Genomic DNA, 26,894 nt, shown 5'->3' with positions numbered 1-26,894 from the left:
AGTTTTTTTTTATTACAATTTATATAAACAAATTTAAAAGTGCTCAATTTGGACAAACTCAAAAAAAAGTTTTTGATTTAAAACAATTTGTATTAATGCTCATATTTTTAAAATAGAAACAGATATACGACGTTTTGATAAAAGGATATCATGGCTAATATGTTAGAATTTTTTCTTTTTAGCCACTTCTTTTTAGCTTGTTACTTTTTAAAGAATTTTTTAGACTTATTCCGAGTATGATTATAACCAGTTCACATCTTGTATTGCGACTTTTTTAATTTCATGTACTTTTGTTTATACTTTTCAGCTTGAACTTTCAGATGATCTTTTCAATGATCCTGAAACTAGTTCTTCTCCATGGAAGTTTCAGAGAAAATACAAAATCACTCAAAACATTATCTTCAATGAGCGATATTTTTTTTTTTTAATTTTAACAGCTTCGCTTCGAACAAAACTGCGAGCAGCCACTATTAGAGTAGGAAGTTACTGGAAAAGAAAAGATGAAGTTTATAGAGCAAGATAAAGATTGACAGATAATAAGATGAGAGCAAGATATTGATTGACAGATGATAAGATGACAGCAAGATAAAGATAGACTTAAAAGATTGCAAATTAAATGAATCAGGAAAGCAAGATGAAGGAAGAGAATTCCAAAGAACTGATGTTTGAGGGAAAAAACCAGATAAATAAGAGTTTTTGGAGCACTTAGGAAGTCACAGTAAAAGCATGAGACTTAATTGAATGGCGAGTCACACGAGAATGAATTTTAGAAGATGGCACAAGAGGCGCTAGCTCTTTAGAGTAGTACCCATTATTAAATGTGTAGAAAAGAGAAAGAGAAGCAACTTTACGACTATGTGATAATGGTTGGAGGTTGGCTGCAAGAGCAGGTCCAACTATGTTTACAATCCGTTTTTGCACCTTGTCTAAAAGAGAAATAGCATCAATGGAAGATATGCCCCAGGTATGGCAACAGTATTCCACACAATGATGGATTTGAGGTTTATAGTGATAAAGGGAAGTATCCGTAAGTAAGAAAATGCCGAGCTTTAAAAAAAAAAGGAGATACAACCTTAGCAGATGCTTATTTTGCAATGAATTTGATATATGGTTTTCAAGAAAGATTGGAAGTAAGAGTTAATCCTAGAAGATAAAGAGTAGATGACTCATCGAGTACATCACTGTTCATAAATATAGGAAGATCTAAATTATTGCGATAACGATTGGCTAAAAAAAATTAAAATTAAAAAAAATTTTCCTAGAAGATGAAGGGTAGATAACTCATCGAGTACATTACCGTTCATAAATAAATGAATGATATAAATAATTGCGATAAAAATCGGCTGAAAAAATTGGGTTTTATCTGAATTAAAGTTCACCAGTCATTGTGAGCCCCATGCTGGAGCAGATGTGAGATCCTTTTCAAGCACAAATGCCCCCTCTAGGCAAATAGAGAGTGTTAACTACTTATCAAGACAAGAATAAATGATAGTATCATCAGCAAACAACGCCACCTTTGATTTGAGAATATCCGGAATATCGTTAATGTAAATTAAAAAGAGTATAAGGCCAAAGGTAGAACCTTGAGGAACCCCTGAAGTTACGCGATATAAAGAAGAGTGCTGCGCGTTGAGGACAACTTTTATACTACGATTGGAAAGGAAGGATTCATTAATCTTAAATATGTTATCTGGTACACCGTATGAAGAAAGCTTATGGAGAAGACCGGCATGCCAAACTTTATTAAAAGCTTTAGAAATGTCAGGGGCAATAGTCTTAACCTCTATCTAAAGGGTTTATAAGGAGTATAAACACATGATAATCAAAAGGGTTTATAAGGGGTATAAACATGAATTTTATTCTCACTGATTTTGATGTAAACAAAAAATCAACCTGAATATTCGGTCTAAAAAAAAAAGCAATTAAATGTTTCATAGCCATTTTAGGATATCTGTTTTTCAAAAACATGTAATGCTATTTAGTCTATTGACAAATTCCAATCGTAGTATAAAAGTTGTCCTTGATGGACAGCACTCTTCTTCTTATTCTGTAACTTCAGGGGTCCTCAAGGTTCTATCCTTGGCCCTATACTCTTCTTAATTTACATTAACGCTCTTCCAGATATTCTCACAATTAAGGTGGCATTTTTTGCTGATGATACTACCATTTATTCTTGTTGTGATAAGAAACCAACATCGATTGCTTGGAGGGGGCATTAGCTTGAAAAGGATCTCACTTCTGTTACAGCATGGGGCTCACAGTGGCTGGTAAACTTCAATACAAATAAAACTCAATTTTTTTCAGCCAATTGTTATCGCAATTAGTTAGATCTTCCTATATTTATGAACAGTGATGTGCTCGATGAGTCATCTACTTTTCATCTTCTAGGATTAACTCTAACTTCCGATCTTTCTTGGAAACCATATATCAAATCAGTTGAAAAATGAGCATCTACTATGGTTGCATCTCTTAATCGAGCTCAACACTTTCTTACTTCGGATTCTATTCTCTATCTCTATGAATCTCAAATCCGGTCTTGTATGGAATACTGTTGTCATATCTGGGGCGGATCTTATAATGATGCCCTTTCTCTTTAAAATGAGGTGCAAAAACGCATTGTAAACATAGTTGGACCTGCTCTTGCAGCCAACCTCCTACCGTTATTACATCGTCGTAATGTTGCTTCTCTTTATCCTTTCTACAAATACTATAATAGGCACTGCTCTTAAGAGCTACCATCTCTTGTGCTATCTAATAAAATTCATTCTCGTGTTACTCGTCATTCAATTAAGTCTCATCATTTTTCTGTGACTGTTCCTAAGTGCTCCAAAAACGCTTATTCGTCTAGATTTTTTTCCTCGGAAATCAGTTCTTGGAATTCGCATCCTTCGTCTTGCTTTCCTGATTCATATAATTTGCAATCCTTTAAGTCATCCGTCAATCGTTATCTTGTTCTACAATCTTCATCTTTTCTCTTCCAGTAACTTCCAACTTTAATTAGTGGTTGGAATCGAAGATGTTTAAAAAACTGGCACCACATCATGTCTGGAAACAGCCAACAACACAACATTTGTTAACCATTCCTTATTTTCAATATTTCATTTTTAAATTTATGCAGATTCGTTTACACTTTTATTCAGAACCGCATACTAAACTAGCCTTCTATTTTTTCGGCAAATATGCGGAATATTAGACCGTATGCTTTAATTAGACCATGTATAGAGAATAGACGAAAATAGAGGAATCAAATCAATTGTATCGTATTCACATTCATGGGTTCATGTTTCCTTATTGCATTAGTAAATTAACTTATGAAAGGAAAAAATCCAAATAACGAAAAATTGTCTGATACATTTTATTTTTGGCATTATTTTAGTGTTTCGGTGTTAATTATCCTCTTGAACAATTAACCATGGGACATAAATGCGGTTACAAAAGAAATTGATTTAAAAAGTATGTAATAACGCGATTGACATTGCTAATATGAAAGGAAACATTTTTCCTTCTACAAAAGAGATTTTGAGGTTTATAACATTTTTAATGGCGGATACCATTGATAAAAAACATGATTTACCGCGAACAGGAACGCATTATAAATTTTATTATCCAATATCAAAATGTATATATTTTTTATTGATTATTGATATAAATATGGTGTTATAAGTAAACAAAGTTATGTAACTATTTGTATAAATTAAGTATTCGTTGTATGTATCACTTTAAATAAACAATTGTTTAATAAAAATAAGTTTATTAGCTACGTCTTATGTAAAATTAAATGCTATTTTAAGAAAAAGAGAGTATAAACGAAAAATAAAAAAAGTTATCTTTTATTTTTCGTTTCGTAAGGTACCTCAACTCACTTAAACGGGTGCTCTTTATCAACATAAAAAGTTTAAGCTAAAAAAAATTTAAGCTAAAAACAAAAAATAGTGTTGTCGGAGAAGGTGGTATTCTCAGGGCCTACGACACGGGTTTCGATGTGGGGGAGCACAATCGTCAATTTTCAAAAAAGTCTTCTAGATCTAGAATTTTCTTTAAGAAAAAAAAAAAGGTCCTTGAGAAAAAAGTGGGAAGTACGTGCCCGCGGCCCCTCCCGGTATCGTCGGCTCTAATTCTACCAAATTGCTTTTTTTATGCTGTGGGATACGATTTGTGTTTGTCTGATAAAAGATGTTGTTGCCAGGACAAACAGTGTTTCTCAACATGAAGATTCGAGTGTAGCCTCCTCCAACTAATTAAAAAAAAATCGATCAAATTTATGGAGACTAAGGGATTGAGGTTTTACCAGGTGTTATTGATCCTGATTATAGCGATAATATCATTGCGGTTTTAAGAAACACTACCATAAAATAGTTTACTTTTTCACGCAAAAAACGCATATATTATATTTCTACCTTATCTCGTACCGACGATTAACCTGTTTGAAACAGTTGGCGAGACATGTAGAAGAGATGGAGCAATAAAAAACACGGATCAACTGCATGTTGACAAGGACCAAAGATGTAAATAATGTTTTAAAAAGCATCACTTATGACAACAAAAAAGTGTATTATTTTAAATTAATAGATATTTCAGACAATTCTGGAGAAAGTTTTTCTCCATAATTGTCTGAAACATCTATCAATTATCTGAAGAAAATAAAAGAGAGCTTGAAGCGGTTGAAGATGGAGTATCAGTTTAGAACGAGTTTTGTCAACGAATTGAAAAAACTTAAATTGTCATGTAAATATGTGGATGTCACTTTCCATATTTGCGAGAAAACTAGCAACGTTAACGTACTTTGTGATATTTGCAAAAATTGTAGAATGTAAATTTTTTTTTTATTATTATTTTTTTATTTAATAACAAAAGCCTTTTTTTTTGGAAAAATAAAAAGAAATAAAATTTTTACAAACAAAAAATAAAAAAGAAAGTTGCCTATAACAATAAAGTTGCTAATGTCAAGCATTTATGGACAAGTAATGTATTTCCTGTTGAAAATATGGGTAAAAAAGCTTACGTGTTGAACAAATGGAGTCTGATGTGGAATCGATCGTTTTTTTAATTAAAGCCAAAATTGCTGACTGATCAAGAACTTCAACAAACCAAACAGTTCAAAGTTCAGTATCATTGGCAATTATCTCAGAAGTTTCAATAAGATTTGCGAGATCATTTGTGTTGAGAATGAAGAGGAGCGGGCCGAGAACAGAACATTGAGGAACAACACTGAGAACATCAACCTAAACAGAGCTGGTATTGTTAGTTGTAATGTCTTGCTTTATGCCCATATGAAAGGATTTAATTCATTGTAGGAATATGCCACTTATTCTAAAAAATCTTATTTTTAATATAAGTCTGTTGTGAGGTACAGAATCAAGAGCTTTGGCGAAATCAAGATTTTGATTACATCAAAAAACTGGAGAGATGCTATGAAAGACGAAATAATATCAAAAGTCTCTATTAGATTAGTTGAAATATAATATGATGAAAGAAACCATGTTAATTTGCAGACATCATAATATTAATGTACTTTAGAATTTTGTCCTTTACAAGATTTTTTGAAAATTTTCAGGCAACAGAAGTTAGTGAAATAGGTCGATAGTTTCCTGCAAGTAATTTATAGCATTTTTTTATAGACCGAACTAATGTTCGCTAATTTCCATAGAATGGGTACTATTTCAAAATTAAAGAGTTCATGAAAAAAATTTTTTAGTGGAATTACAAAGCTTTTATCGCATATCCTAAATATTAAGAGATCCAAGCCGTCAGATCCAAAAGATTTATAAGGGTTTAGATCGGTAAGTTCCTTAATTATGTCTGAGATAAAGAAATCCAAGTTTTCATTATAAATGCATTCAGATTTAGCATCGCCTTTATTTAACGATGGAAAATATTCAGAGCTTTCAAGTTTAAGCATAGACTTAAATTGAGAATTATATGAGTTGTAAAGTTTAAATTGAGAAGATCAACTATATTAGAAAAAGCTTCAATAGTTCTGCTTGAAGTATTTTTGAGAGAACGAAGTCTTTACTTTTTAGTTGTTTGTTAATATGCTTGTAAACATGTTTTGAGTTGTTGTTGGATTTTGGTATTATTTCTTTTTTATGTGCTCTTTTTGCCTTAACTAATTCAGCTTTTATTGAACAATTAAGACGATCGTAGTTTATTTTAAGCTCGTTATTCTTACATTTAGTAGAGCACTTGATATGCCAGATACCCAAACTTGTTTAGGAAGATTATTGATTTTTTTTTCAAAAGTGTTAAAATGTTCGAATTTGTTAAAAAATTTATGATTGAATTATGTATGAATGACTTCTCTTCTATTTGTTAAGAAATCGTTTCTTGGGTTGCATTTTGTTATTTTTCTTAAATATCTTCATTTTCTTGTGTACTTCTGCAGCATTTTACTTGAATATCTTATTTCATTTTCTTGTTTCTTCTGCATCATTTTTCTTGAACATCTTATTTCATTTTCTTGTGTTCAAGAAAAATGATGCAGAAGACTGCATCATTTTTCTTGAACATCTTATTTCATTTTCTTGTGTTCTTTTGCAGCACTTTTCTTGAATATCCTATTTCATTTTCTTGTGTTCTTTTGCAGTATTTTTTAATGTTTGTGATATCTAACTTTCAAACATAACTAAATAAAAACTTGAAACATTTTAACTAAATTTATATTCAACGATAAACTTTAAATTTCATACAACAATTTCTTAGTGTTCAAAAATTATAAACTATATATACCATATAATTATATACCATATAAAGTTAAAACCCTCCGATTTAAGGGATGTGCAAAAAATGTAAAATTTATTGATGATATAAATCAAGTTGAGGATCGTAAAAAAAATATTTTATCAAATTGTTGCTAAAACATTTTTCTCACGATTTCGGGCACATGTAGTTAAAATTTTAGGGCCTTTTTTTTTCACGTCTCCAATACTTTTAACCCAACGTCTTAACATTTTTTTTTTTTAATATTATCAAAGCAAACAAATACTCAAAGTCTAGATATTTTAATTAAGCTGTTTTGTTATTTAGAACTGTTTAGCAAATAAATAAGGTGTTTGTAAATAACTTACACACCTCATAACTAATGTCTCGAATAAAGAAGGTTCTTTATATAACTTTTTAAGGTCTGCATTACAAAACATGGCCAGGAATGGCATTTACATATTTCTTTTTCTCTTTAGTAAATATTTTATAGAATGTATTGAAAAGCATTGGAGCTTATATAACTAAATAATACATTACGTAATAAATATTCCATACCCTAAGTATTTACCTTAACACTGATCATTTAATATATGGTATGATATATATTAAGTGATTTATCATGATAATTTTTTTTTTAAGTTATTAAGGCGCTCCATGAAATCCTAACGGTTTTATCACCGCGGAATAGCATTTAACCAGGAGTTTCACGCCTCCTTCCTTTACCAATTATGGATTTATAGCTAGAGTCGGCTTCGAGCTATGGGCCTCAAGTTCTGAAGCCAGAACTCAAACCACGGCACAATGGGACATAGGGTAGCTAAAATTGAAATTTTTTTTTTGTTGCTTTTTTATAAAATGGATTTAAAAAGCTAACAGATTTAATATTTATATGTTACAATATCAAACATTTGAAAATTTTAATAATGAGATATTTAGGTTTTTGTTCAAAAGTGTAATTCAAAAGAAATTTAATGGGTGATGTTTTGACTAATTTATATAAATTACTTTTAATATTTTCTCAGAAATATATACTTTTATGGAAAGATCTAAAGGACTAGTTTAGGTTTTTTTTAAAAAAACGTTTAAGTATAGTTGTGAAAGTTGGGCCAAAATATTAAAAAATATGGAAAAATAGTATAGTATTTTAACTTTAGTGGAGCTAAAAAGCTAATATATAACTGTTTAAAGTGTGGTCTCAGCATTTGTTGATGCTAAATATGCTAAATGTAAAAATTTAGTGAAAGATGAAGCCGCACCTTTTTAAAATAATTGTGTAGTGACGCAAGGTTTTGTAAATCGTTTAGTGACGCATGATTTTGTAAATTGTTCATCTGTAATCAGTGGCGGATCCCGGATTATTGAATTTATCTGCCAAAGATATGGCAGTTTTAGAATTGTCAAAACTCCAATTTTATGCATGTTTATTGGATATGTTCATGTCAAATGTGAATATTTTGCAATCAAGATGATTAGAGCTTGGGAACAAAAATACTCGAACAGATTTACTAGCCCATGATATTGCTAGCTTAAATGTAAGCACAATGAGTTAACAAAAAAAAATTTTTGTAATTTTTTATTTTGCTGTTTATATATAAACTACAATACTCTTTCACAAAAAATAAAATTTAATTACAAGTATATGAATAATAAACAGACAGGGGCTTATAGAAGATATGGTCGGCAAAATACCAATCTAATCTTCTCATTGAGCCTACAGATCATAACAATAATAGTAAAATACCCTACACTGTTGTAAAAAAATGAAATATTGCTTAATGTCATGACCCAGAAAAATCCTTTGGGGGTATGATTGTACTATCATTGGTGGTTACTAGGTTATAAGTCCCAAAATCTGATTACACCGTCCGTGGAAGAAAATCCGTTCTCAAATTTGCATAAAATCGCATTAAAAATACTACAAAATATTTAACTCTAAAGCAATAAAACTTAATTTTTTATAACTTTTACTTTCATCCACTTTATAAATTCTGACAGATTGTGTTAACTAAGTTGTTTTGGGAAGGAAAAAAAATTTGAGCTTTTTTTAATTTAAAAAAGAATATACAAGTTAATTGTACCAAAAAAATTTAAGAAAAAAATCGAACTTGCTTTTTTATAAATTATTATGATAAAATTCTAAGAAAAAGGTTGAGCATTAGTTATTCAATCCATTTTTTTCATAGATTTATTATCTTAATTAACAAAAAATGCCAAATCGAGCAAAAACCCACGAAGAGAACAAAAAGACTGTTTGCTTCTTGTGTCTTGGCAAGGCTAGTCGCTTTTTAACCAGCTTCATGACAGAAAAAAATGCAACAAATTCTGAAGCAGCCAATTGACTTTAATGATCCAAAAGTCCCAACTGGCATTTGTGAGCGTTGCCGTTCCAACCTTAGGAGATTTGAGGAAGGGAAGCTTCAAACCCAACTACAGCTGTTCGATTTCTCCAATATCAAAGTCCGTCGAGTTACAAGAGATTCAGTTTGTGATTGTTTGATTTTCTCAGTTGGCAAAGCAAAGCACAATTCCCCACATCCATTCAGTGCAACCCAAAAACCTAAAGCAAACCAGAACTCAGTTGAAAGAAGATGTTTTCAATGCTTTTTAATAGTTGGCAAGGGTCTTCCACACAGTTGCTCAAAGTCCACTTTGCGAAAGAATTTACCAGAAGTTGTGTCAAAGGACTCTGTTGCAGCTGAAAGAGTTGCAGCATCATTCATTGCCAACAAGGAAGATTCACCCCATGGAACAGTTCTTCTTAGCAGACCAGAGGGAATAGGAGGCCACTCTATTCCAGTTCTTCCAGGTAACATTGTATTAGATATTTAAAGTTTTAGCTTCATATTTTAAGTCTATGTAATGCATAATAATGTAAAATCTTTCTTAACTATTTCAAAGGTTCATCTTTAAGAGCAAGAAGACTTTTCAATAACGAATCAAAACTGACAGCAAAAGATCTTGTTTATATGCAACACAACACAGGGCTGTCCAATTCTGGTGTGAAAAAGCTGGTGTCAACACTAAATCAAGTTGTTTCAAGTCGGGTTGTAGAAGTAAAACTTCCTCTCTGAGTTTGACCACTTGAGCAAAAAACTTGAAAGCCATTTTACCAAAACTTGGATCAAAGTTGCAACTGACAAGGGCACAAATCAGGTGGATAAACCTGTCATTCACTGCAAAGACTTAAAAGCTCTTTGTCAGCAAGTTCTTGAAACTAGAAACCTCTCTGATGACTACATTATGAAGCTGGGAGTGGATGGTGGTGATGGTTTTCTAAAAGTAAGCTTTGGAATCATGGAAAAAGTTTCAGTTTTAAAATCTCCGCTACCAAAACGACTTCTCACCAATTCTCTGGCCAAAGATTCTGGTGTTAAGCGTCCGTTACTGATTGCCATTTCTGAAGATCTCCAAGAAAACTATAGCAATGTCAAGCAAGTTTTTGATCTGCTGAACAATGAAAAACTTCCCTTTATTTTGTCCTATGATATGAAGCTGGCAAACATCATTTGTGGTCTACAAGCACATTCCAGTGTACACTCATGTTCTTGGTGTGACATTTCATCAAAAGATCTTGCTAAGTGTGGATCTCTGAGAACTTTTGGATCAATCTGAAGAGATTATCAGGCATTCATTGCGACTCATGCTAACATCAAGAAAGCAAGTTTATTCAGAAACTCCGTTCATGAACCCATCATCAATGCCTCAGATGCATCTTTTGTTCTTGATGTTCTTCCACCAAGCGAGCTTCATCTGTTGCTTGGTGTCGTAAATCATCTTCTACAGTCTCTCTCAAAAATTTGGACACATGCTTCTGAATGGCTGGCGTTACTTCATATTCAACAGCAGCCATTTCATGGTGGACAACTGGCTGGAAATGAGTGCAGGAAGCTTTTGAAGAATGTGGATGTTTTGGAGAGATTAGCAAAAAAATGGATTAGGAATATTACAAGTTTTGACGTTTTTCTCAGGAAAAAATAACTAGAATTGAAACTTTGCTTTGTAAGAATTGAAGAATTGTTATTTACCAGTGAATTTACTGCATAAATATTTTTGTTATGTTTTTGGGATAAATAAAAATTCTTAAAACCAACTTTGTTAGTTACTTACAAGCTATGTAGTTAATGGGATTTTATGCAAAATTTGAAAATGGATTTTCTTCCACGGACGGTGTAACCAGATTTAGGGACTTATAACCTAGTAACCACCAATGATAGTACAATCATACCCCCAAAGGCTTTTTCTGGGTCATGACATCAAGCAATACTTTATTTTTTACAACAGTGCCTACATATCATACAGATCATAACAGGAATAGTAAAATCCAGCTCATAGATCGACCATCGATCAACCCTACAGATCATAACAATAATAATAATAAAATATGGAAAATAAATCAAGAAGAAAAAATAGTAAACAAAAAGATATAATATTTTAAAAAACAAAGAGAGAAAAACAAAGATATATTATTTAGAGCACAAACATTCACAATTAGTCAAAAAATAACTGCTCAAAGTTAACTTTTTTTATACTACGATTGGAAAGGAAGGATTCATTAATCTTAAAGATGTTGCCAGATACACCATAAGAAGAAAGCTTATGGAGAAGACCAGCATGTCAAACTTTATCAAAAGCTTTTGAAATGTCAAGAGCGATGGCCTCAACCTCTCCACCTTTATCTAATGCACGATAAAACCTATCGGTTATTGCTGTTAGCAAATGAGCTGTAGAACGAGAAGATCGAAATCCATATTGATGGTCAGAAAGTAAGTTATTAAATTCAAGATGAGAAATTAAGTGTTTGTTAATTAAAGATTCAAAAACCTTGCTTATGATAGGAAGAAGACTAATGGGACTGTAGTTAGACGAATCAAAGTCTGAACCATACAAGAGAGGTGGAATTAAAGATTTGCCTTTATTGCTGATACCATTAAAGATTCTCCAGAAGTCACGAGAGCCTAATTTTTGAGATGAGATACGAGATTTCATGACCTGAGAATAGCGGGTTTTGGCGTTAGACAAAACCTTTTTACAATGGTTTCTAGCAGTAATAAACAGACGCCTGTTTTCTGGAGAATTGTTTTGCTGATAAATATGGAAGTAACAATTTCAATTGGCAATCGCAGCAATACAGTGTAAGGAAAACCATTGAGGAGAGTGAGGCTTGACCAGGAATTGTCGAGAGAAAACAAAAGATACCATGCCAGCTTGAATCCACGAAGTTATGTAAGAAGCACATTTGTCGACAACAAGACAAAAGATTTCTACCCAAGGGCCATCACAAAGAAAATTACGGAAAGAATCCCAGTCAGCTTTACTGTAGTTGTAAGTGGTACAATAATAGGGGGATTCGGGTGATGAAGAAGAATGAGATATCAGTTTTAGAGAGATCAAACTGTGATTAGAAGCACCTAAGGGTGAACGTGGAGAAACTGAGCACTGACTAGGATCAGAAACAAGACATAAGTCGAGTAGAGAAGGTAAATGATTCGGGTTGTCTGGAAAGCGAGTTGGAAAGTTGACTATCTGAGTTAAGGATCAGAAATAACATCAAAAAAAGTGCAGTCTTAAATTGAAGGAGAGCAATATAGAACAGAGAAAAAGGCGATATAGTGAAGTGGTGCTAAGCAAGAGCACATAAAAGAATAGTCTGTGGTTTCAAACATAGTTTCACGACAAATGGGTAAATTCTTACAAATGTAAATGCCCAGGCCAATCATGTGACTATTGGAGTCTTTACGGATTCAAGGAAGATAACCATCAACACTAAGATTGCAAGATGAGACAGCTGAACTCAAATTAGTCTCACAAAGAGCAAGTAGGTCTGGTGAACTTTGCAAGAGATAAGACTCAACAGAAGAAAATTTACTTCGAAGACCACGAATATTGACGAAGGTATTGACGTTGAAGCCCCGTCGCACCCATCTGTTGTACAATTAGAAAATGTTTTTGAAGCGCTTCAAAATGCTTCGCTTTACTTTACTTAAAATATGGAAATGAAATGTAATCTTTAACAGTAAAATTTGAGGATTTGATGAAGATTAAAAAGATGGATAATTTGAAGCAATATCAGATAAAATATTTTTTCCAAAAACTGTGGTTTTTGTTATTAATTAATATTGTCAAAAAATAGTTTGTTTTTTAATGAAAGCCGGAGATTTTTTTTATTTTCAACCCCTCTCTTGATATCTCTAACTCTCGTTATCTCAAATTTTTTTCCCGGTCCCCATAGTGTTCGAGAAATCGAGAACTGACTGTATTTTTATTTACTTTCCGGTCTATCTTTTTTTATTTAATTTAAAAGATACTATTCAAAACAGCAAACTTTAAGGACTTGCCTAATCAGCAAATTTTCTCGTGGACGTTTCCAGAATTTTGGCACGATTGAAGAATACTCCGTCCAGCACCTGCTATAAATTATAAACCTGATACAAAGTAGAAAAGAATAAAAAGATGTCTGCTGTAAAGTTAATTAATCCAAAAGCAGAAGTTGCAAGAGCTTCTGCAGCTCTGCAATTAAATATAAGTGCTGCTAAAGGTCTGCAAGAAGTCTTGAAAACAAATCTTGGACCTAAAGGCACAATGAAAATGTTAGGTTTTACTTTATGATTATTGATTTAAATGAGTGCAGTTTGTATGTATAGTAATAATTTAAATACACATTGTATATATGTATATATATATATATATATATATATATATATATATATATATATATATATATATATATATATATATATATATATATATATATATGTATATATATATAATATAATATAATTTATAATATATAGTATAATATATATAAGCAATACTGGATAGATAATATAAATTACTTGACCAACAATTAAAAACGCCAAATAGAAGTCTTTTTTTTTTGTCACCTTTTTGTTGAAATTTCTAAATCAAAAAAGTTGACAGCAAATTACAGTCTTACATATTATATGTTTTATATCATATATTTACATATTATATATTACTTATTACATATTACGGTCTCATAATTTTTTGTACAATCAAAACTGCAAAAGGTATTAGTGTTTGAATCTATAAAGTTTCCTAAAATTTTTAAAACAAAAAGAAAAACATTTTAGTTAAAGTTGCAAGTATTGTAAAGAATGAACTCCTAGTTCTACAATAATTTTGTTTGTCTTTTTGATTAACTTTTTCGGCTTGAATTTTATGTTTTATAAGTGTGAATACTTTACTATAGGGATGTAAGAATATTTTACTTTAAAAGCGTTCTAAGAGTTGGTTCTTTTTTATTTATTTTTTTATTTTGATTTGGCTAAAAGTAGCTGCTCTGCTATTTGTGAGCCAAATGAAATGGAATTTTTCATATTTATAGCAAAATGGTCAACCTGTATTTTAATATATTTCAGTGTTATTTTAAGAATAAAAAAATAGTGCAATTTTACCTGATGCTTTTTTATTACTCATTAAAGTAACCAAACATCCTAAAGTAATCAAGGAATTTTATTGGAAATTTTAGGGTTTTTTAATCAATTATTAAAGTACCCATATCCAAAATTTAAAGTTAATCTAATGTGCTTATATTGAATTTAAGTTTCCCCAAGCACACAAGGTGTTGTCATGATTTGAAAGCTTTCTAACCCTTATGAAAAATTTTGCGGGTCGCAAGGTAGTTTTATTAAATTCTGATTGGTGAAAATACTTATTTTCTTAGTTTGCTTAAAAAATTTACTAATTATTCTAATTTGTTGGCTTTTCTTTCTGACCTACAGATTTTGATTTCAGTTTATTGCTTATTATATTTTTCTTATTTATACATATATATATATATGTATACATATATATATATATATATATATATATATATATATATATATATATATATATATATATATATATATATATATATATATATATAAATATGTATACACACACATAGTTAAAAAAATAAAAATTGTTAAAAAAAAACTACTAGGTAAAATAAATCCTTTTGTTACATATTTAGTTTTGCATTTGTAACTCTATATTCAGTGTTACATTTATAACTCTATATTTGTACAATACACCCTTAGCTTTAATATGATATATAATTTTAAAATATATATATAGAATATATAACTTTTTTTTACCTTAAAAGTTGCATGACTTAAGCAATACTTGACCTTCAGATATGATTTTTATATTTTTAGAAAATTTAAAATTAGATGTATGAATTTAAACAAACACATGTTTGTTTTATTTTAAAATGTAAAAAAAAATAACAAATAACTTTTCTTAAACTATCATTAGTTTTTTTAATATAAATGAAACAGATGATGACCTCAACACATCGTGAAAAATTTAGAAACATATTTTTATGAAAAAAAAATTTTGACTAACATAAATTGGAAATTTACACGTCTCCATATTAAGCATTAAGAAGAAAGGCTAATTAGATTTTTTGTGAATGTGTTACTCAAATTGTTGTGAATAGCCTCTAAATTCATTAATGCATAAAACATTTAACATTCTTAACTCATTGTAAAGATTTAAAAAGACAAAAATAAAATGAAGCCAAAAACATTTGCTAAAAAATATAATCTATTTTTTATTAGGAAGCAGAAAATAAACTTTTAAATTTAAAGTTAATAGTTCAATAAACTAAAGATTAACAGGTCTGCACAAAATTCATTTCGAAGCAACTATAAATCTTTAGTTTACTGAACTAATAAATTTAAAATTTCATTAAAATTAAATTTAAAAGTTTATATAAATCCTACTCTTTTTTTTAACTTGCGTCAGCAAAAAAAAGTCTTTATCTTTATATTACAATTTCTTTATTATAAAAACCTTTATTAATTTAGTCTCGCTAGTTTCATTCGGAAGCTATTGAGAATATTTTTGGATTTGTTGTAATAACAAGTGTTTTGACTATTTAACATCACACCCATATTTAATATTTTTTAATTTTTCAGAATCAATTTGTCACAAATAACCAGGGCGTAAAATGGATTGTTTTTTTAAATGAATGTTGGCGTTTTTATTCATTGACAAACATCTCATTTTTATTCTAGTTAATAAGTTATTAAATATAACAAAGATGCTTATTGCATTTAATCAATTTTATTTTTCATTACAATTTTTTACGCTTTTGCAAAGTGCCCCCAAATTAATGATAATATACAAGGACCTAATGATTGTTAGCTGTTGCCATTGATACAAAAAAAGTTCATTAAATTTATTTACTAATAAAAAAAATGTATAAACTTAAAGAAATTGAAATAAAATTGAAATAAAGTTGTTTTGAGGTTTCTTTTTTAAAACCTTTGTATTTATTTCATATTAGGTATTTAATAAGTTAGTAAAAATATCATAATATTGGTGTTGTTAAATGCACATTAAGAAATTAAAACTATAATAAAAATGATAATTTTATATATTCTATTAGATTATAAATGTTTCAGCCAAACTTTAAAATTCTTTTCCAAACTTTTAAAAGTGTTTTTAATATGCAAGCAAACATTACTTCAATTTAAGGGAAATAAGAAAAGTTTTAAAAGAAACACGCTTTTGAAGAAACAATTATAATGCATTTATTTTAAGTAAAATTTTGCATGCTTTTGTAAATGTAGGCAAAAACCATACTAAAACATAGTTTTAACTTTTTTTTAAAGTGTGCTTAGTTATTTTACTCAAAAGTAACACAATTGAAAAAAGTAATTGTCTCTGAAAATGAGTTTTTAACTTTATTACCCAATTGTTTTTTATTTTAATTATGTGTTTTTTATAATAAATATAAAATTATCAATTGTATAATTATTTGGAGAAAAAAATGCTGAAGTAATGTGTTTATTTTGAAAGCCAGTATTTTGTTTTTTAATGAAAATAAATAAATTTAAAAATGTTATTTTTCATTTTTATTGTCAGATTTAAAATACATCTATTGTTATTAGTTGCAACATTATATTTTATAAAGTTTAAACTATTTAGGCTTGTATCTGGCGCAGGCGACATCAAACTTACAAAAGATGGAAATGTTTTGCTTCATGAAATGGTAATTAATTTTTAAGGCTAATATTATAAAGTTATAACTAACTTGTCTGGTTTTAAAATAAAATATCAAGATACAACATTTCAATTAGATAAGCAAATAAATAATATAATTTTATATGAATTGTGTGCTTTGAATAGATTTCCATAACCCCATTTTCATAAAATATAAGATTATGAAAACGTATCAGATAAAAAGTTGAAATACATTTTGGATTTTTTTTTATGTTTATTTTTTTATAAATTCATCTCCAACAAGCAATTGCAATCACAGTTTAAGTTATAATTCAACAGAATACAAAGTAAAGAATTTAGAGCTTAAAGGTGGTCCCAAGAAAACCTTATGAGTTTAAGTTTTGTGAGCATGTTGGGACAGTTACAGTCAGGGTTAGAGAGCCTTGAAGAAAAATAAATGGCTCTTGCGACATTTATTTAAAAAATTTCAATTACATATTTTGTGTATTAAAAAAAGTTATTTTTAAAATGTTTAATGAGCTGCTAGTTCCAGATATCACAGAGAATGGATAAAAGGCTTTTCCAGATATCTGCTATGTAATTAGTAAATTGAATTAAAAATTTAAACTGAATGGAGTCAAGGAGTCAGCAGTTTTTTAACAGCTCTTAATCTGCCTCGTTCCAAAAATCTAGCGTTCCAGTTCCCATTGCTCTGGCTCCTAATAAAACTTCAGACTCCAATGGCTTTGGCTCTCCACTTCTGGTCACAGTAAAAATATGAGATTTTTGAAAACAAGTCACTAATAAATTTTAGGTGGAACAAATCGCAATAGTCAAGATTGAAGTATATAGTTGTGTCATCAAATAATCATTTTAGAGGTAAGATTATCAGAAAGATCGTTTATATAGAATTGGCGATTGACAGGGAGTTGACTGCTTGTGCGCTCATTTATTTCTGCGAAGGCCTGAAATTTATCCAATTCTATATAAATTTTATATTATTTTTAAAATATAATTGTGATTTTTAATTAGTCACAATTTTGTAATTATTCTGGATTAACTTTGATTTAATTCTTAAAATTATTTTTTAATTTTGAAAGATCTATTTTTCCAGTCTTACTCGTTTATGCATATCTAGTGTGTTTAACTTGGTATTTTGATATACAGATGCATATCTGAGCTCTAAAATTATTTTACAAGTGTAATTAGTGTAAATAATTGTATTATATATAAACTATTATTGTGTTGCATCAGAAAGAATATTGTGGGTGCATTATATATTATCTTGTGTATATCGTTTACAGCCCTCAGAATTAGGCGATTTTTGGCTTACCTCAAACACTTCTAGGTCGACCTAGAAGTATTTGAGGTTGGCAAAAAAAATCGCCGTTCTTGTTTGTATGTTTTATGGTTAAACCTTAAAATATTAAGGTTTTACAATAATTTGCCAACCTTAGCATATTAAGGTTGGCAAAATATTGCCGGCCTCAATTTTTCTAATTCAGAGCGCTGTGTTTATAATGTTTATTCTCCGGGGTATTTGCAAATGTGTATATATTGAGTTAAAATATTCATGAAGACAGAGAGAGAGAGAGAAATAAATATAGAGTTATTATTACAACAAGTATTTTAAATTTATAGATTTTTTAATTATTATTAGTTTATTCTTTTTTATTATTTATTTATTTTTTGTCTGAGTATAACCATTTTGAGAACCAAAAAATGTTAATGATTGTTTTTAACAATTGTTAGGAACTTTTCTGTTAGTTTGAATGAAAGAGATAAACTAGAAGCTGTGGGTCTATTGGCTGCCCAAATGGATCACTCCACAGTTTCATTTAAGCAGTTTTGCAGACAAACTAAAATATCTTTTTGTAAAAAAGTTACACGTGACTCAAATTTTTATTTTGGGATTATAGCGCAGTTTAGAGCCTTTTTTTTTTTTCTTTTTTTTTTTTTTTTTTTTAAATTTAAATAACAATACTTAAAGTAAATCCTGTCTATGAGGTCGTTACAGCATATATAGTTGGGTTCATGTTTTATGATGTGTTTATGATATTCAATAAATAAACGTTTTGCGTGATTTATATCTTACATATCTATAATACTAACATTAAAATAAAACTTAAGAACAAACTTTTTAGTGATGTTAAAAACATGCAAATAGCTTTCTAGAAAATAGATCTTAGTATTGATGCAACTGGCTTTTTAGAAACTTAGATCTAGATCTTAGAATTAAATTCGTTTTTTGTTAACACTTAATTATGTAGCTTTTCTTGTCATTTATCGAAGATATGTTAAATCAGAATTATGACTACAATATAGAAGATAATACACGGAAAAGAAAATATCGAAGATAATACAAGGAAGAAAAAAAATAGAATATAGAAGATACAATAAATACAATAAAGAAGATAATATAAGGAAAAGAAAAACTAGGATAATATCTCTTGAAAGAGCTGAGAGCTAACATCACAGGTGTTTACTCAAGTTGAAAAGAAGTTCTGGACTTCAAAAGTTCTATCACTTCTACTGATAAAAGTTTTTTCTTGTTCCTCAGCCTAATCATACAAAAATTCAGTATACACTGGAGTTAACCTTTATAATCTATCACAGTGTCCCAGATTCTAAAGTTTGAAAATGTCCATATCTCATCAGAACTATCAAGTTTAGTTTTCTAAATCAACTTTGCTTATAATGGCAGTGAAGGATCTAAAATGAATTATCAGCTTCCTAATGCTTGTGTAGATAACTTTATATTGGAAAAAAATCCCCTGATTGGATGATCAGAGAAGAGTTAAAAAAGAGTCGTGTGAAAATGTGGAGTCTTTGATTTTTATATTCTTACTCTAATCTAAGAACAGCGAGAGGTAATATTAACAGTTAAACAGGATTTCATTATAAATTAAAAGCATGCACCAATATTTTTAGACTTGGTTTAAGAAGATGCTTATTTAATTGGAAAGTTAAATAAATTTAATGTGTCATGGGTAAACAATTCCAATAGCGGAATCTAGTTTAAGGTCTGTTCAATTAGTTTATGCATTACTCTGGATTTGATCACTTCATAAAAGTGATTGTTCATATGACAGCATACAGTATGGAAAATAAGAAATCAAAGGCAGGTCATGGAATTGATGATCGATAATTTTTTTTTTTTTTTTTTTTTGGTGAAAGCACATGGAATTAAAGGTCAAATATTTTGTTTTTGTTTTTTGGTCTTTTAAAATTATTGATTAAATTCTATGATTAAATTTTTATCTTAGTAATAGTTGTTCATTCAAATTTATAAATACAAAAGATAAGTTAATGCTTGAAAATTACCAAATTTGTATTATTTTAATAATAATTATTTTAAATAAAGTTAATGCTTTTTTAATAATTGTAAATGGGCACTTTTTTATTTATTTAAAAATAATTCATTTCATTGCAAAGACTTTACAAACAGTGGGAAAAGCTACGAAAAAATAATGGTATGGATTGAATGGAAATAAAAAGTATAGTTAAAATTTTATACAACAATTTCAATAGAAATTGTTGTAAAAAATAATAAAATAAGAACTTCAATTTATTAAGTTAATGAAAAAAAGCTCTTTTTATATCTCTTGCTCATTAAAATCATTTCAAAAAACCACTTTTTTCGAAAATCGTTAATGTTTGTTAGTTAATAATGTTTTTTTTTTTTGCAGATACTATTTGCAGATACTATTTAAACGGATACTATTTAAATTTGCAGATACTTTTAAACAGATACTATTTAAATTTGCAGATACTATTTAAACTGAATATTTAATGCTATAAAAAATACTAATGAAACATAAAATGAGATTTTTACTAAGTATAAATATATTGTTAATAATCCTAATATTTAAAAAAAAAAAAGTGCAGTTAGTAATTTTAAGTTTATCTATAACTCATTCGTTTGAAATTTGCAGCAAAACTGACGAGAAAAATAAAGAATAGAATATAAAAATTTAAAGATAAATAAAACATATTGACCAAGTGCATTTGAAAGAAAAAATGTTCTTAGTTAAATATAGAAATTAATATATATTATAATATTATTATTCAAATATATTGAATATTTTTATTATAATAATAATAAAATAAGAACTTCAATCATTTATGGAAAAATAGTTTTTACCACCAATAAAATGAAAGTAATTTAAACAAATAAAGCAAAAAACTTGTTAGCAAAGGGAGTTAATGGGTTCAGGGTTGTTAAAGTGGAAAAATTACTGTTTTCTATTGAAATGCAATGATTATTAGATAAAAAGTTTAACATAATAAATTTAATATATATTCAAATATATTTTAAGTAGTAGAATTAATAGTATAAAAATATTTACAAGTTATTAACTTTTATTATTACATTATGAATAAAAAGTTAATTTAATGCAATGTTTTAAAAACGAAATGTTTTGAAAAAGCAAATTTGCCTTTTCAAAATAACATCCTGATTATTTATCAAAGTTTGCTTTTTAAAACTCTTATTTTTATTCAACCAGTTAACCATGATCAGCAAGAAATCATTTTGGGAGGTTTAAATTACAATTTTAGTCATTTTGGTCCGTCTATCCATCGCGGTTGACCGGCCATTATTTTCCGTTATTTGCTACAGGAGTTCATTCGTGAACAGTGTGACAGCTTGTTTTATCTAGTTATATGCATTAGGGAAGAATATACAGGAGTTAATTGGCATTGCAGATTATTAGCTGACCAGAATGGTCATTTCTTTTCTACTATTATTTGTACTGTGTCAACTAGTCAAATTAACATAAAGGAATATAAGGAGATTAACATTTTACCTCTACAAGAAATGTCCTAGGTTAGTTTGATACCAACTATTAATAAACTAATAGGGCATACTTAGGAGCTAATTGAGTTAAATAGTAAAACAGGCCATAAATCATGGGGTGTGATTAATTATTGGAGAGTGAATTAAAGAACTCAGAAGATTGTTTTCAAAGACCCTGGGTGTGTGGCTATATAAGGGTTACCTGGGTAATTCTTAATTTACTAAGCAAAGAAACAGGCTAAACATGTTTCCAAGTTCATGAAAGTTACTTTGATGGAAATACTTTATCTATTTAAATTATGAAGAAAGAAAAAAAAGAAATTAGGAGTATGAATTTTTCTTGTGTGTTTATGCTAAAAAATTGAAACAGTTTTTCAACCACAAATAAAATATGGAGTGGTTGATTAGCAAATGTAACGGATAAAGGTGTGTAGCTTTTAAATATTGTATGGTTTTGCAGGTCTTGTTATGAGATTTTGTTGCATAACGCGAGTAAATGTAGCTTTACTTAATAAAGATAATTACGTCATTAAAGTTTAATTAAGTCAGTTGGGCATTTTAAAGTACCGCATTTTAATTAAATTTAATTTGAAACCACAATAAAAAGTCAAAATATTTAGTTTTTATTTACTGTGAAGTCCAATGTATTTTCACTATTTCTTACTAAATCCAAAAAAAATTATAGTATTTTCGGTTTATTAACATGTCTAATATTTATAGCACTTGTATTAGTTTTGTTTTTAAAATAAAATATCAGTTAAAGCATTTACTTATTGATTGTGTTATTTTAATTCGGTTATAAAAGTTTGGTTTGTTTTATAAAATATATTAAGATATTATTTTACATAGAAATAAACTGTTAAGGGAAAACCCAAAATAATATTTATAACTTGAGTTTAAGTTATTTGAAAGATCTTTTTTGTATTTACATTATTTATTAACTACGCATTAATCAGACCAGTATTTAAAAAAAAATTAAAAAACCGCAACTTACCTTTAAGAGAAAAAAATAAGGCGTCAAAAATTATGAAGTTTTTTGTTAAAATTATCTTAAATAATTTTGTTAAGTTATCTTAAATAATTTGTTCTTGAATAATTAATAATCAGGGATGCGGAGTCCCAAAAGGACTCTGGCTTTATATCTCTACTTTTTCCAAGTCTGTAGTGTCCAGAAGCTCTAAACATGTTTGTTGACTTATGATCTGCGACAAGAAAAAAATTGATGAGATTTAAAGACTTAAAACTTATTGTTTTTAAGCCTGGAGTCCCGGAGTCCTTGCCGCCATTACACTTAAGAACTCCGGGCTCAAAAAATGATTGTTCCTCTAACCTAAAAATCCTAACTTTTTTCCTATTAGTAGTCCATAAACTTATTTATATTTTTAGAGCTCCTGGATACCAAAAACTAGAATAATGTAATCTTTTTGTGACTTTCAAATCCCCGGAATCCTTTTTGGGACTCCGCATCCCTGTTAATAATTAACATGAAACTTATTTTTCAATAATTTTTTATATGAACACAAATTGTCTTGGTGCTTAGTGATAACTTTAATGGTCAAAAAATAAATAAAACTATCAACTTTTTTTTTTAATATTTTGGCTTATTCTCTAAAATATTTTTCACAAATCTAATACTTTATATCTAAGCACTCTACTTTATCTAAGCCTACAGGTTTGATACCGTTATAAGTGCATTAAGCACTTTGGTATATTAGCACTTTTGTAATGGTGTGAAAAAAAATTATTGATTCAAAATTATAAATAAGCAAAATAGTTAGAAGTAATATGAACATTAAAGTAACTTGAATTAAATTTATTTTTTTAAATTTTCTTTTATTTAACATAGTTTGGAAATTTTAAGCTGTAAAAAAAATTGTTAAATGTAACATTTTTAAAACTTTAATAGAATTTGAATTAAATTTAATAAAATAAATTTATATTTAATAATGAATTTAATTTACATATAATAAAATAAACTAAAGATAACATTTTTTAAAAGAAAGAAAATAGAAAAAAGTTTATACAACTATTTTTTCATCTATTAAAAAGATATCACAAATGTTTGTTGCAACAATTAATTACTGCTTAATGTGTTCCGCGTTAATTATTTTAAAAGACTGTTTAAATAATGATCTAATTTAAAAAAATTTTTTTGCATAACTGGCTTAAGGTGGTACCCCTAGAGAAAAGCTTTTTTCTTTTATAGTTATAGCGAATTGTTTTAATATAAATTTTTTAATACTAGAAATAAGTATGAATTTAAAAAGTATAATTTAGTAACAAAATGGGTGTTTTTTAAAGCTGAGTCAGCTTTTTTTTTTTTCTTTTTTTTTTTTTTTACAGTTTTATGAGCAAATTTAGGAGAAACTTGGGACACAATAGTTTTAAAACAACTAATGCATATAGTATGAAATTCAGTACAATGGTATATTACTTATATATAAAGAGAATGAGTGAAACAAAAAAATCTGTAGGCAGGCTTATAAACTTATAATGGCGGTTAACGTAAAAAAATGCACTTTTAAAACCCTCTATCCAAATACAAAATAAAAATAAATGAAATCAAATAAAGAGTCATTAATTTCTTTCTGCTCAGTTTCTTTTTGTTCAGTTTACAAAGAAAAACAATACGAACTTTTACTTAAAAACCTAAATTTTCATCTTTATACTTCAAATGACCCCTCAAATAATATATCATTGAAAAAAGTATAGAATGACATTTAAAAAATATAAATATACACAATTTTGATTTTTTTTTTTTTTTTGGGTGATTTTTTTAGAGGATCCACCTTAAGGTGTAGGTGAAATTCCCATTTCGTACGCAAAATTCGAATAGCATAATGCTTTACAAATTACAGTTTTTGAGGTGTGTGACAAAAAGTTCAAAGCTAAAAAGTTTAGAAAAAACTTATTCTTTCACTTTTTTTTCGAAGAAATTTATTAGTAGTAGGAGCAGCTGTAGTAGTAGTAGTATAGGTAGTAGTAGTAGTAGTAGTAGTAGTAGTAGTAGTAGTAGTAGTAGTAGTAGTAGTAGTAGTAGTAGTAGTAGTAGTAGTAGTAGTAAAAATGTTTAAAAAAAAAGTTGATGTTAATATTTTTAATTTTTAAGCATATAAAACATTTTTGTCTGCAAATCTAATGCATTCAAATTTTCCATTAAAAAAATATGAAAAAACATGACTTAGATTTTTGCATATCAGTTTTTAAAAATCATGGTATATTTTCATTCCAGCAAGAAATTCACAATTACTTAATTTTCCCGTTTATTGTATTTAAGGAGAGGGGCGTATTTTAAAGTGCAGCGAGGTTTTGTGAGTTAGTTTAATTCAGCAAAAAAAATTAAATTTATGATTTAACTGAGAAAATTTTAAATTTTTTATAAGAGTTTTGTCTTATTAACAGTTATTTATTTTTTAACTTTTACAATTAAAATTCCTATTTTATTATTAGCAAATTCAACATCCAACTGCAGCATTAATTGCAAAGGTGGCTACAGCACAGGTTGTTTATATTTGTTAGTCATAGTAAATGGTTTATTAATGGATTGATTTACATTATGTCAAGAGTGATGGAAATTTATATTCATGAAATAATTACTTCTCTTTTATCAGAGTTTCAAAGTGAAAAAAATATATGAATTCTTAGGATGATATAACTGGTGATGGAACAACATCAAATGTTCTTATAATTGGAGAATTGTTGAAGCAAGCTGATCTTTATATTTCTGAAGGCTTGCATCCTAGACTGGTCACTGAAGGTTTTGAAATGGCAAAGAAACGTGCACTAGAAGTAGGTCTAGTAAAAACGTTATTTTAAGTAATATGACATAATGATTTTAATCATAAGTAATGAATCCTAAAAACAGAAAAACATGTAAAATTTTAAACTTTTTTTCTGTATTTTGCATTTGATTGTTTGCATGTTGGTTGCAAATTAAATACATAATTCAAAACTTATTTTGAAAACTTTCTTCATTTATTCTGTTTTAGTTTAGTACAAATTTTCTACCAAAATGCTTTTAACTAAAAATTAAAGCTTAACTTTTATAACTATTAACTTTTATATACTTATATTATATAACAATACAGATAATAAATAAAACATTTAAATTTTCAAATTATATAAAAATTGAATAATAATAATTACTATATAAGTACAACAATGGTTATATTATAATAACTGCTTTTTCCTTGCCTTTTTGAAAACTAAATTTTTTAATGGCAACTGAATAAGATTACTAATGGTGTTTGTTACTGCCATTAAGTTAAGTTTTTAAGTATTGATATCCAGTAGTAAAATAGATTGATAATGTTTGTGTTCTGTAAGGTCTGGAAGAATTCATAGTACAGTCTTTCACAGGAAGACGTGCAATCGCACACAATTACATGACCACGCAAAAAATAATTTGTCTTAACAATTTGACCACGTCTTTTGACATATTTTCAAAATTTAAAAATGTGTTACAAAAACTTACTTAAACTTATCTTAGAAAAAAAAAAATCTTAGCAAAAGAGAAAAGAAAAAAATACTTAACTAAAGCAAAAACAGCAACTACAACAACAACAAAAAACTTATCAAACTAAAATGCTTAGTCTATTTAATTTACGCATTAAAAAACCTCTTCGTTTTTTGTTTTAACATTTGTACTTTGTTTTTTGTTTTTTATCATAGCATTTATCATAAAAAATACATAATTATACAAGTAAAAAAAAAACAACAGTTTTTAATACTTATAAAAATTCATTAGAAGTGTTTTGTTACTTCATTAAAAAGTGTTTCGACAATATAAAAGCATTTAAGATTAAACTTATTTAATTGTAACGGCTTTCTAAAACATTTGTCTTTTTTTTTTTCAACAAAATTTTATTTATCTTTTCAAATGTATTAACTTTAATCGTCTTTAGATTAAAATTCGTTAAAAAGACTTTCGTTGTCATAGAATGTCATTGTTTATAAAAACAAAACAATTTTTAATAGTTTCTTTTTAAAAAAACCCATTATCAGTAAATTGTTACTTTATTTAAAAGCGTTTCGCTAATATAAAAACATTTGCTCAAAGAATTTAGTTTACTTTAGGTATAATTCAGAATGTTTTTCTTTCAGCGTATCTTTAAAATGTTCTTTGAAATAGCCGCGGTCAAATTGTCAAAGCAAAATGTAATTTCCCTGGTCATATAAAAATGTGCGATCGCAGGTCTTCCTGTGAAAGACTGAAGTAGTCATGGTCTATTTTGTTTTTATAAATTATATTTTTAAATTAATTAAATAAATTTAATCAGAAATTATTTAGTAGCAATAGAGACAACTTTGAAAGGGAAAAAAATTGTTTTAATTTTTTTTCAAGGTTGTTTCCATTGTTACTTTATATTGAATGCAGTTTTTTGCATTCTACCTGCTTTTTGATTGTAATTAATGTTTTTTTGCATTTTTTCTATCTAATTTT

General features: G+C 28.2%; 1 protein-coding gene across 2 annotated transcripts in view; it reads left to right on the top strand.

The window, feature by feature from the left end:
• The first annotated feature begins 12,926 nt into the window (after positions 1-12,926).
• The window catches only part of LOC100211398 (T-complex protein 1 subunit zeta), a 32,070-nt gene continuing 18,102 nt past the window's right edge, over positions 12,927-26,894 (top strand). The window contains exons 1-4 of one of the 2 annotated variants that reach the window (XM_065808250.1): positions 12,927-13,286; positions 16,639-16,702; positions 24,902-24,952; positions 25,097-25,240. In XM_065808250.1, coding sequence (XP_065664322.1) covers positions 13,150-13,286; positions 16,639-16,702; positions 24,902-24,952; positions 25,097-25,240 — 396 coding nt within the window. In that variant the 5' untranslated portion in view covers positions 12,927-13,149. The remainder of the gene's footprint in view (positions 13,287-16,638; positions 16,703-24,901; positions 24,953-25,096; positions 25,241-26,894) is intronic. The other variant, XM_065808251.1, reaches the window with a different exon arrangement.

The sequence above is a fragment of the Hydra vulgaris genome, chromosome 10 (genome assembly GCF_038396675.1).
Source record: "Hydra vulgaris chromosome 10, alternate assembly HydraT2T_AEP".
Taxonomy (NCBI): Eukaryota; Metazoa; Cnidaria; class Hydrozoa; order Anthoathecata; family Hydridae; genus Hydra; species Hydra vulgaris.
The sequence above is the reverse complement of the archived record's forward strand: the minus strand, read 5'-3'. Positions and strand labels throughout refer to the sequence as shown.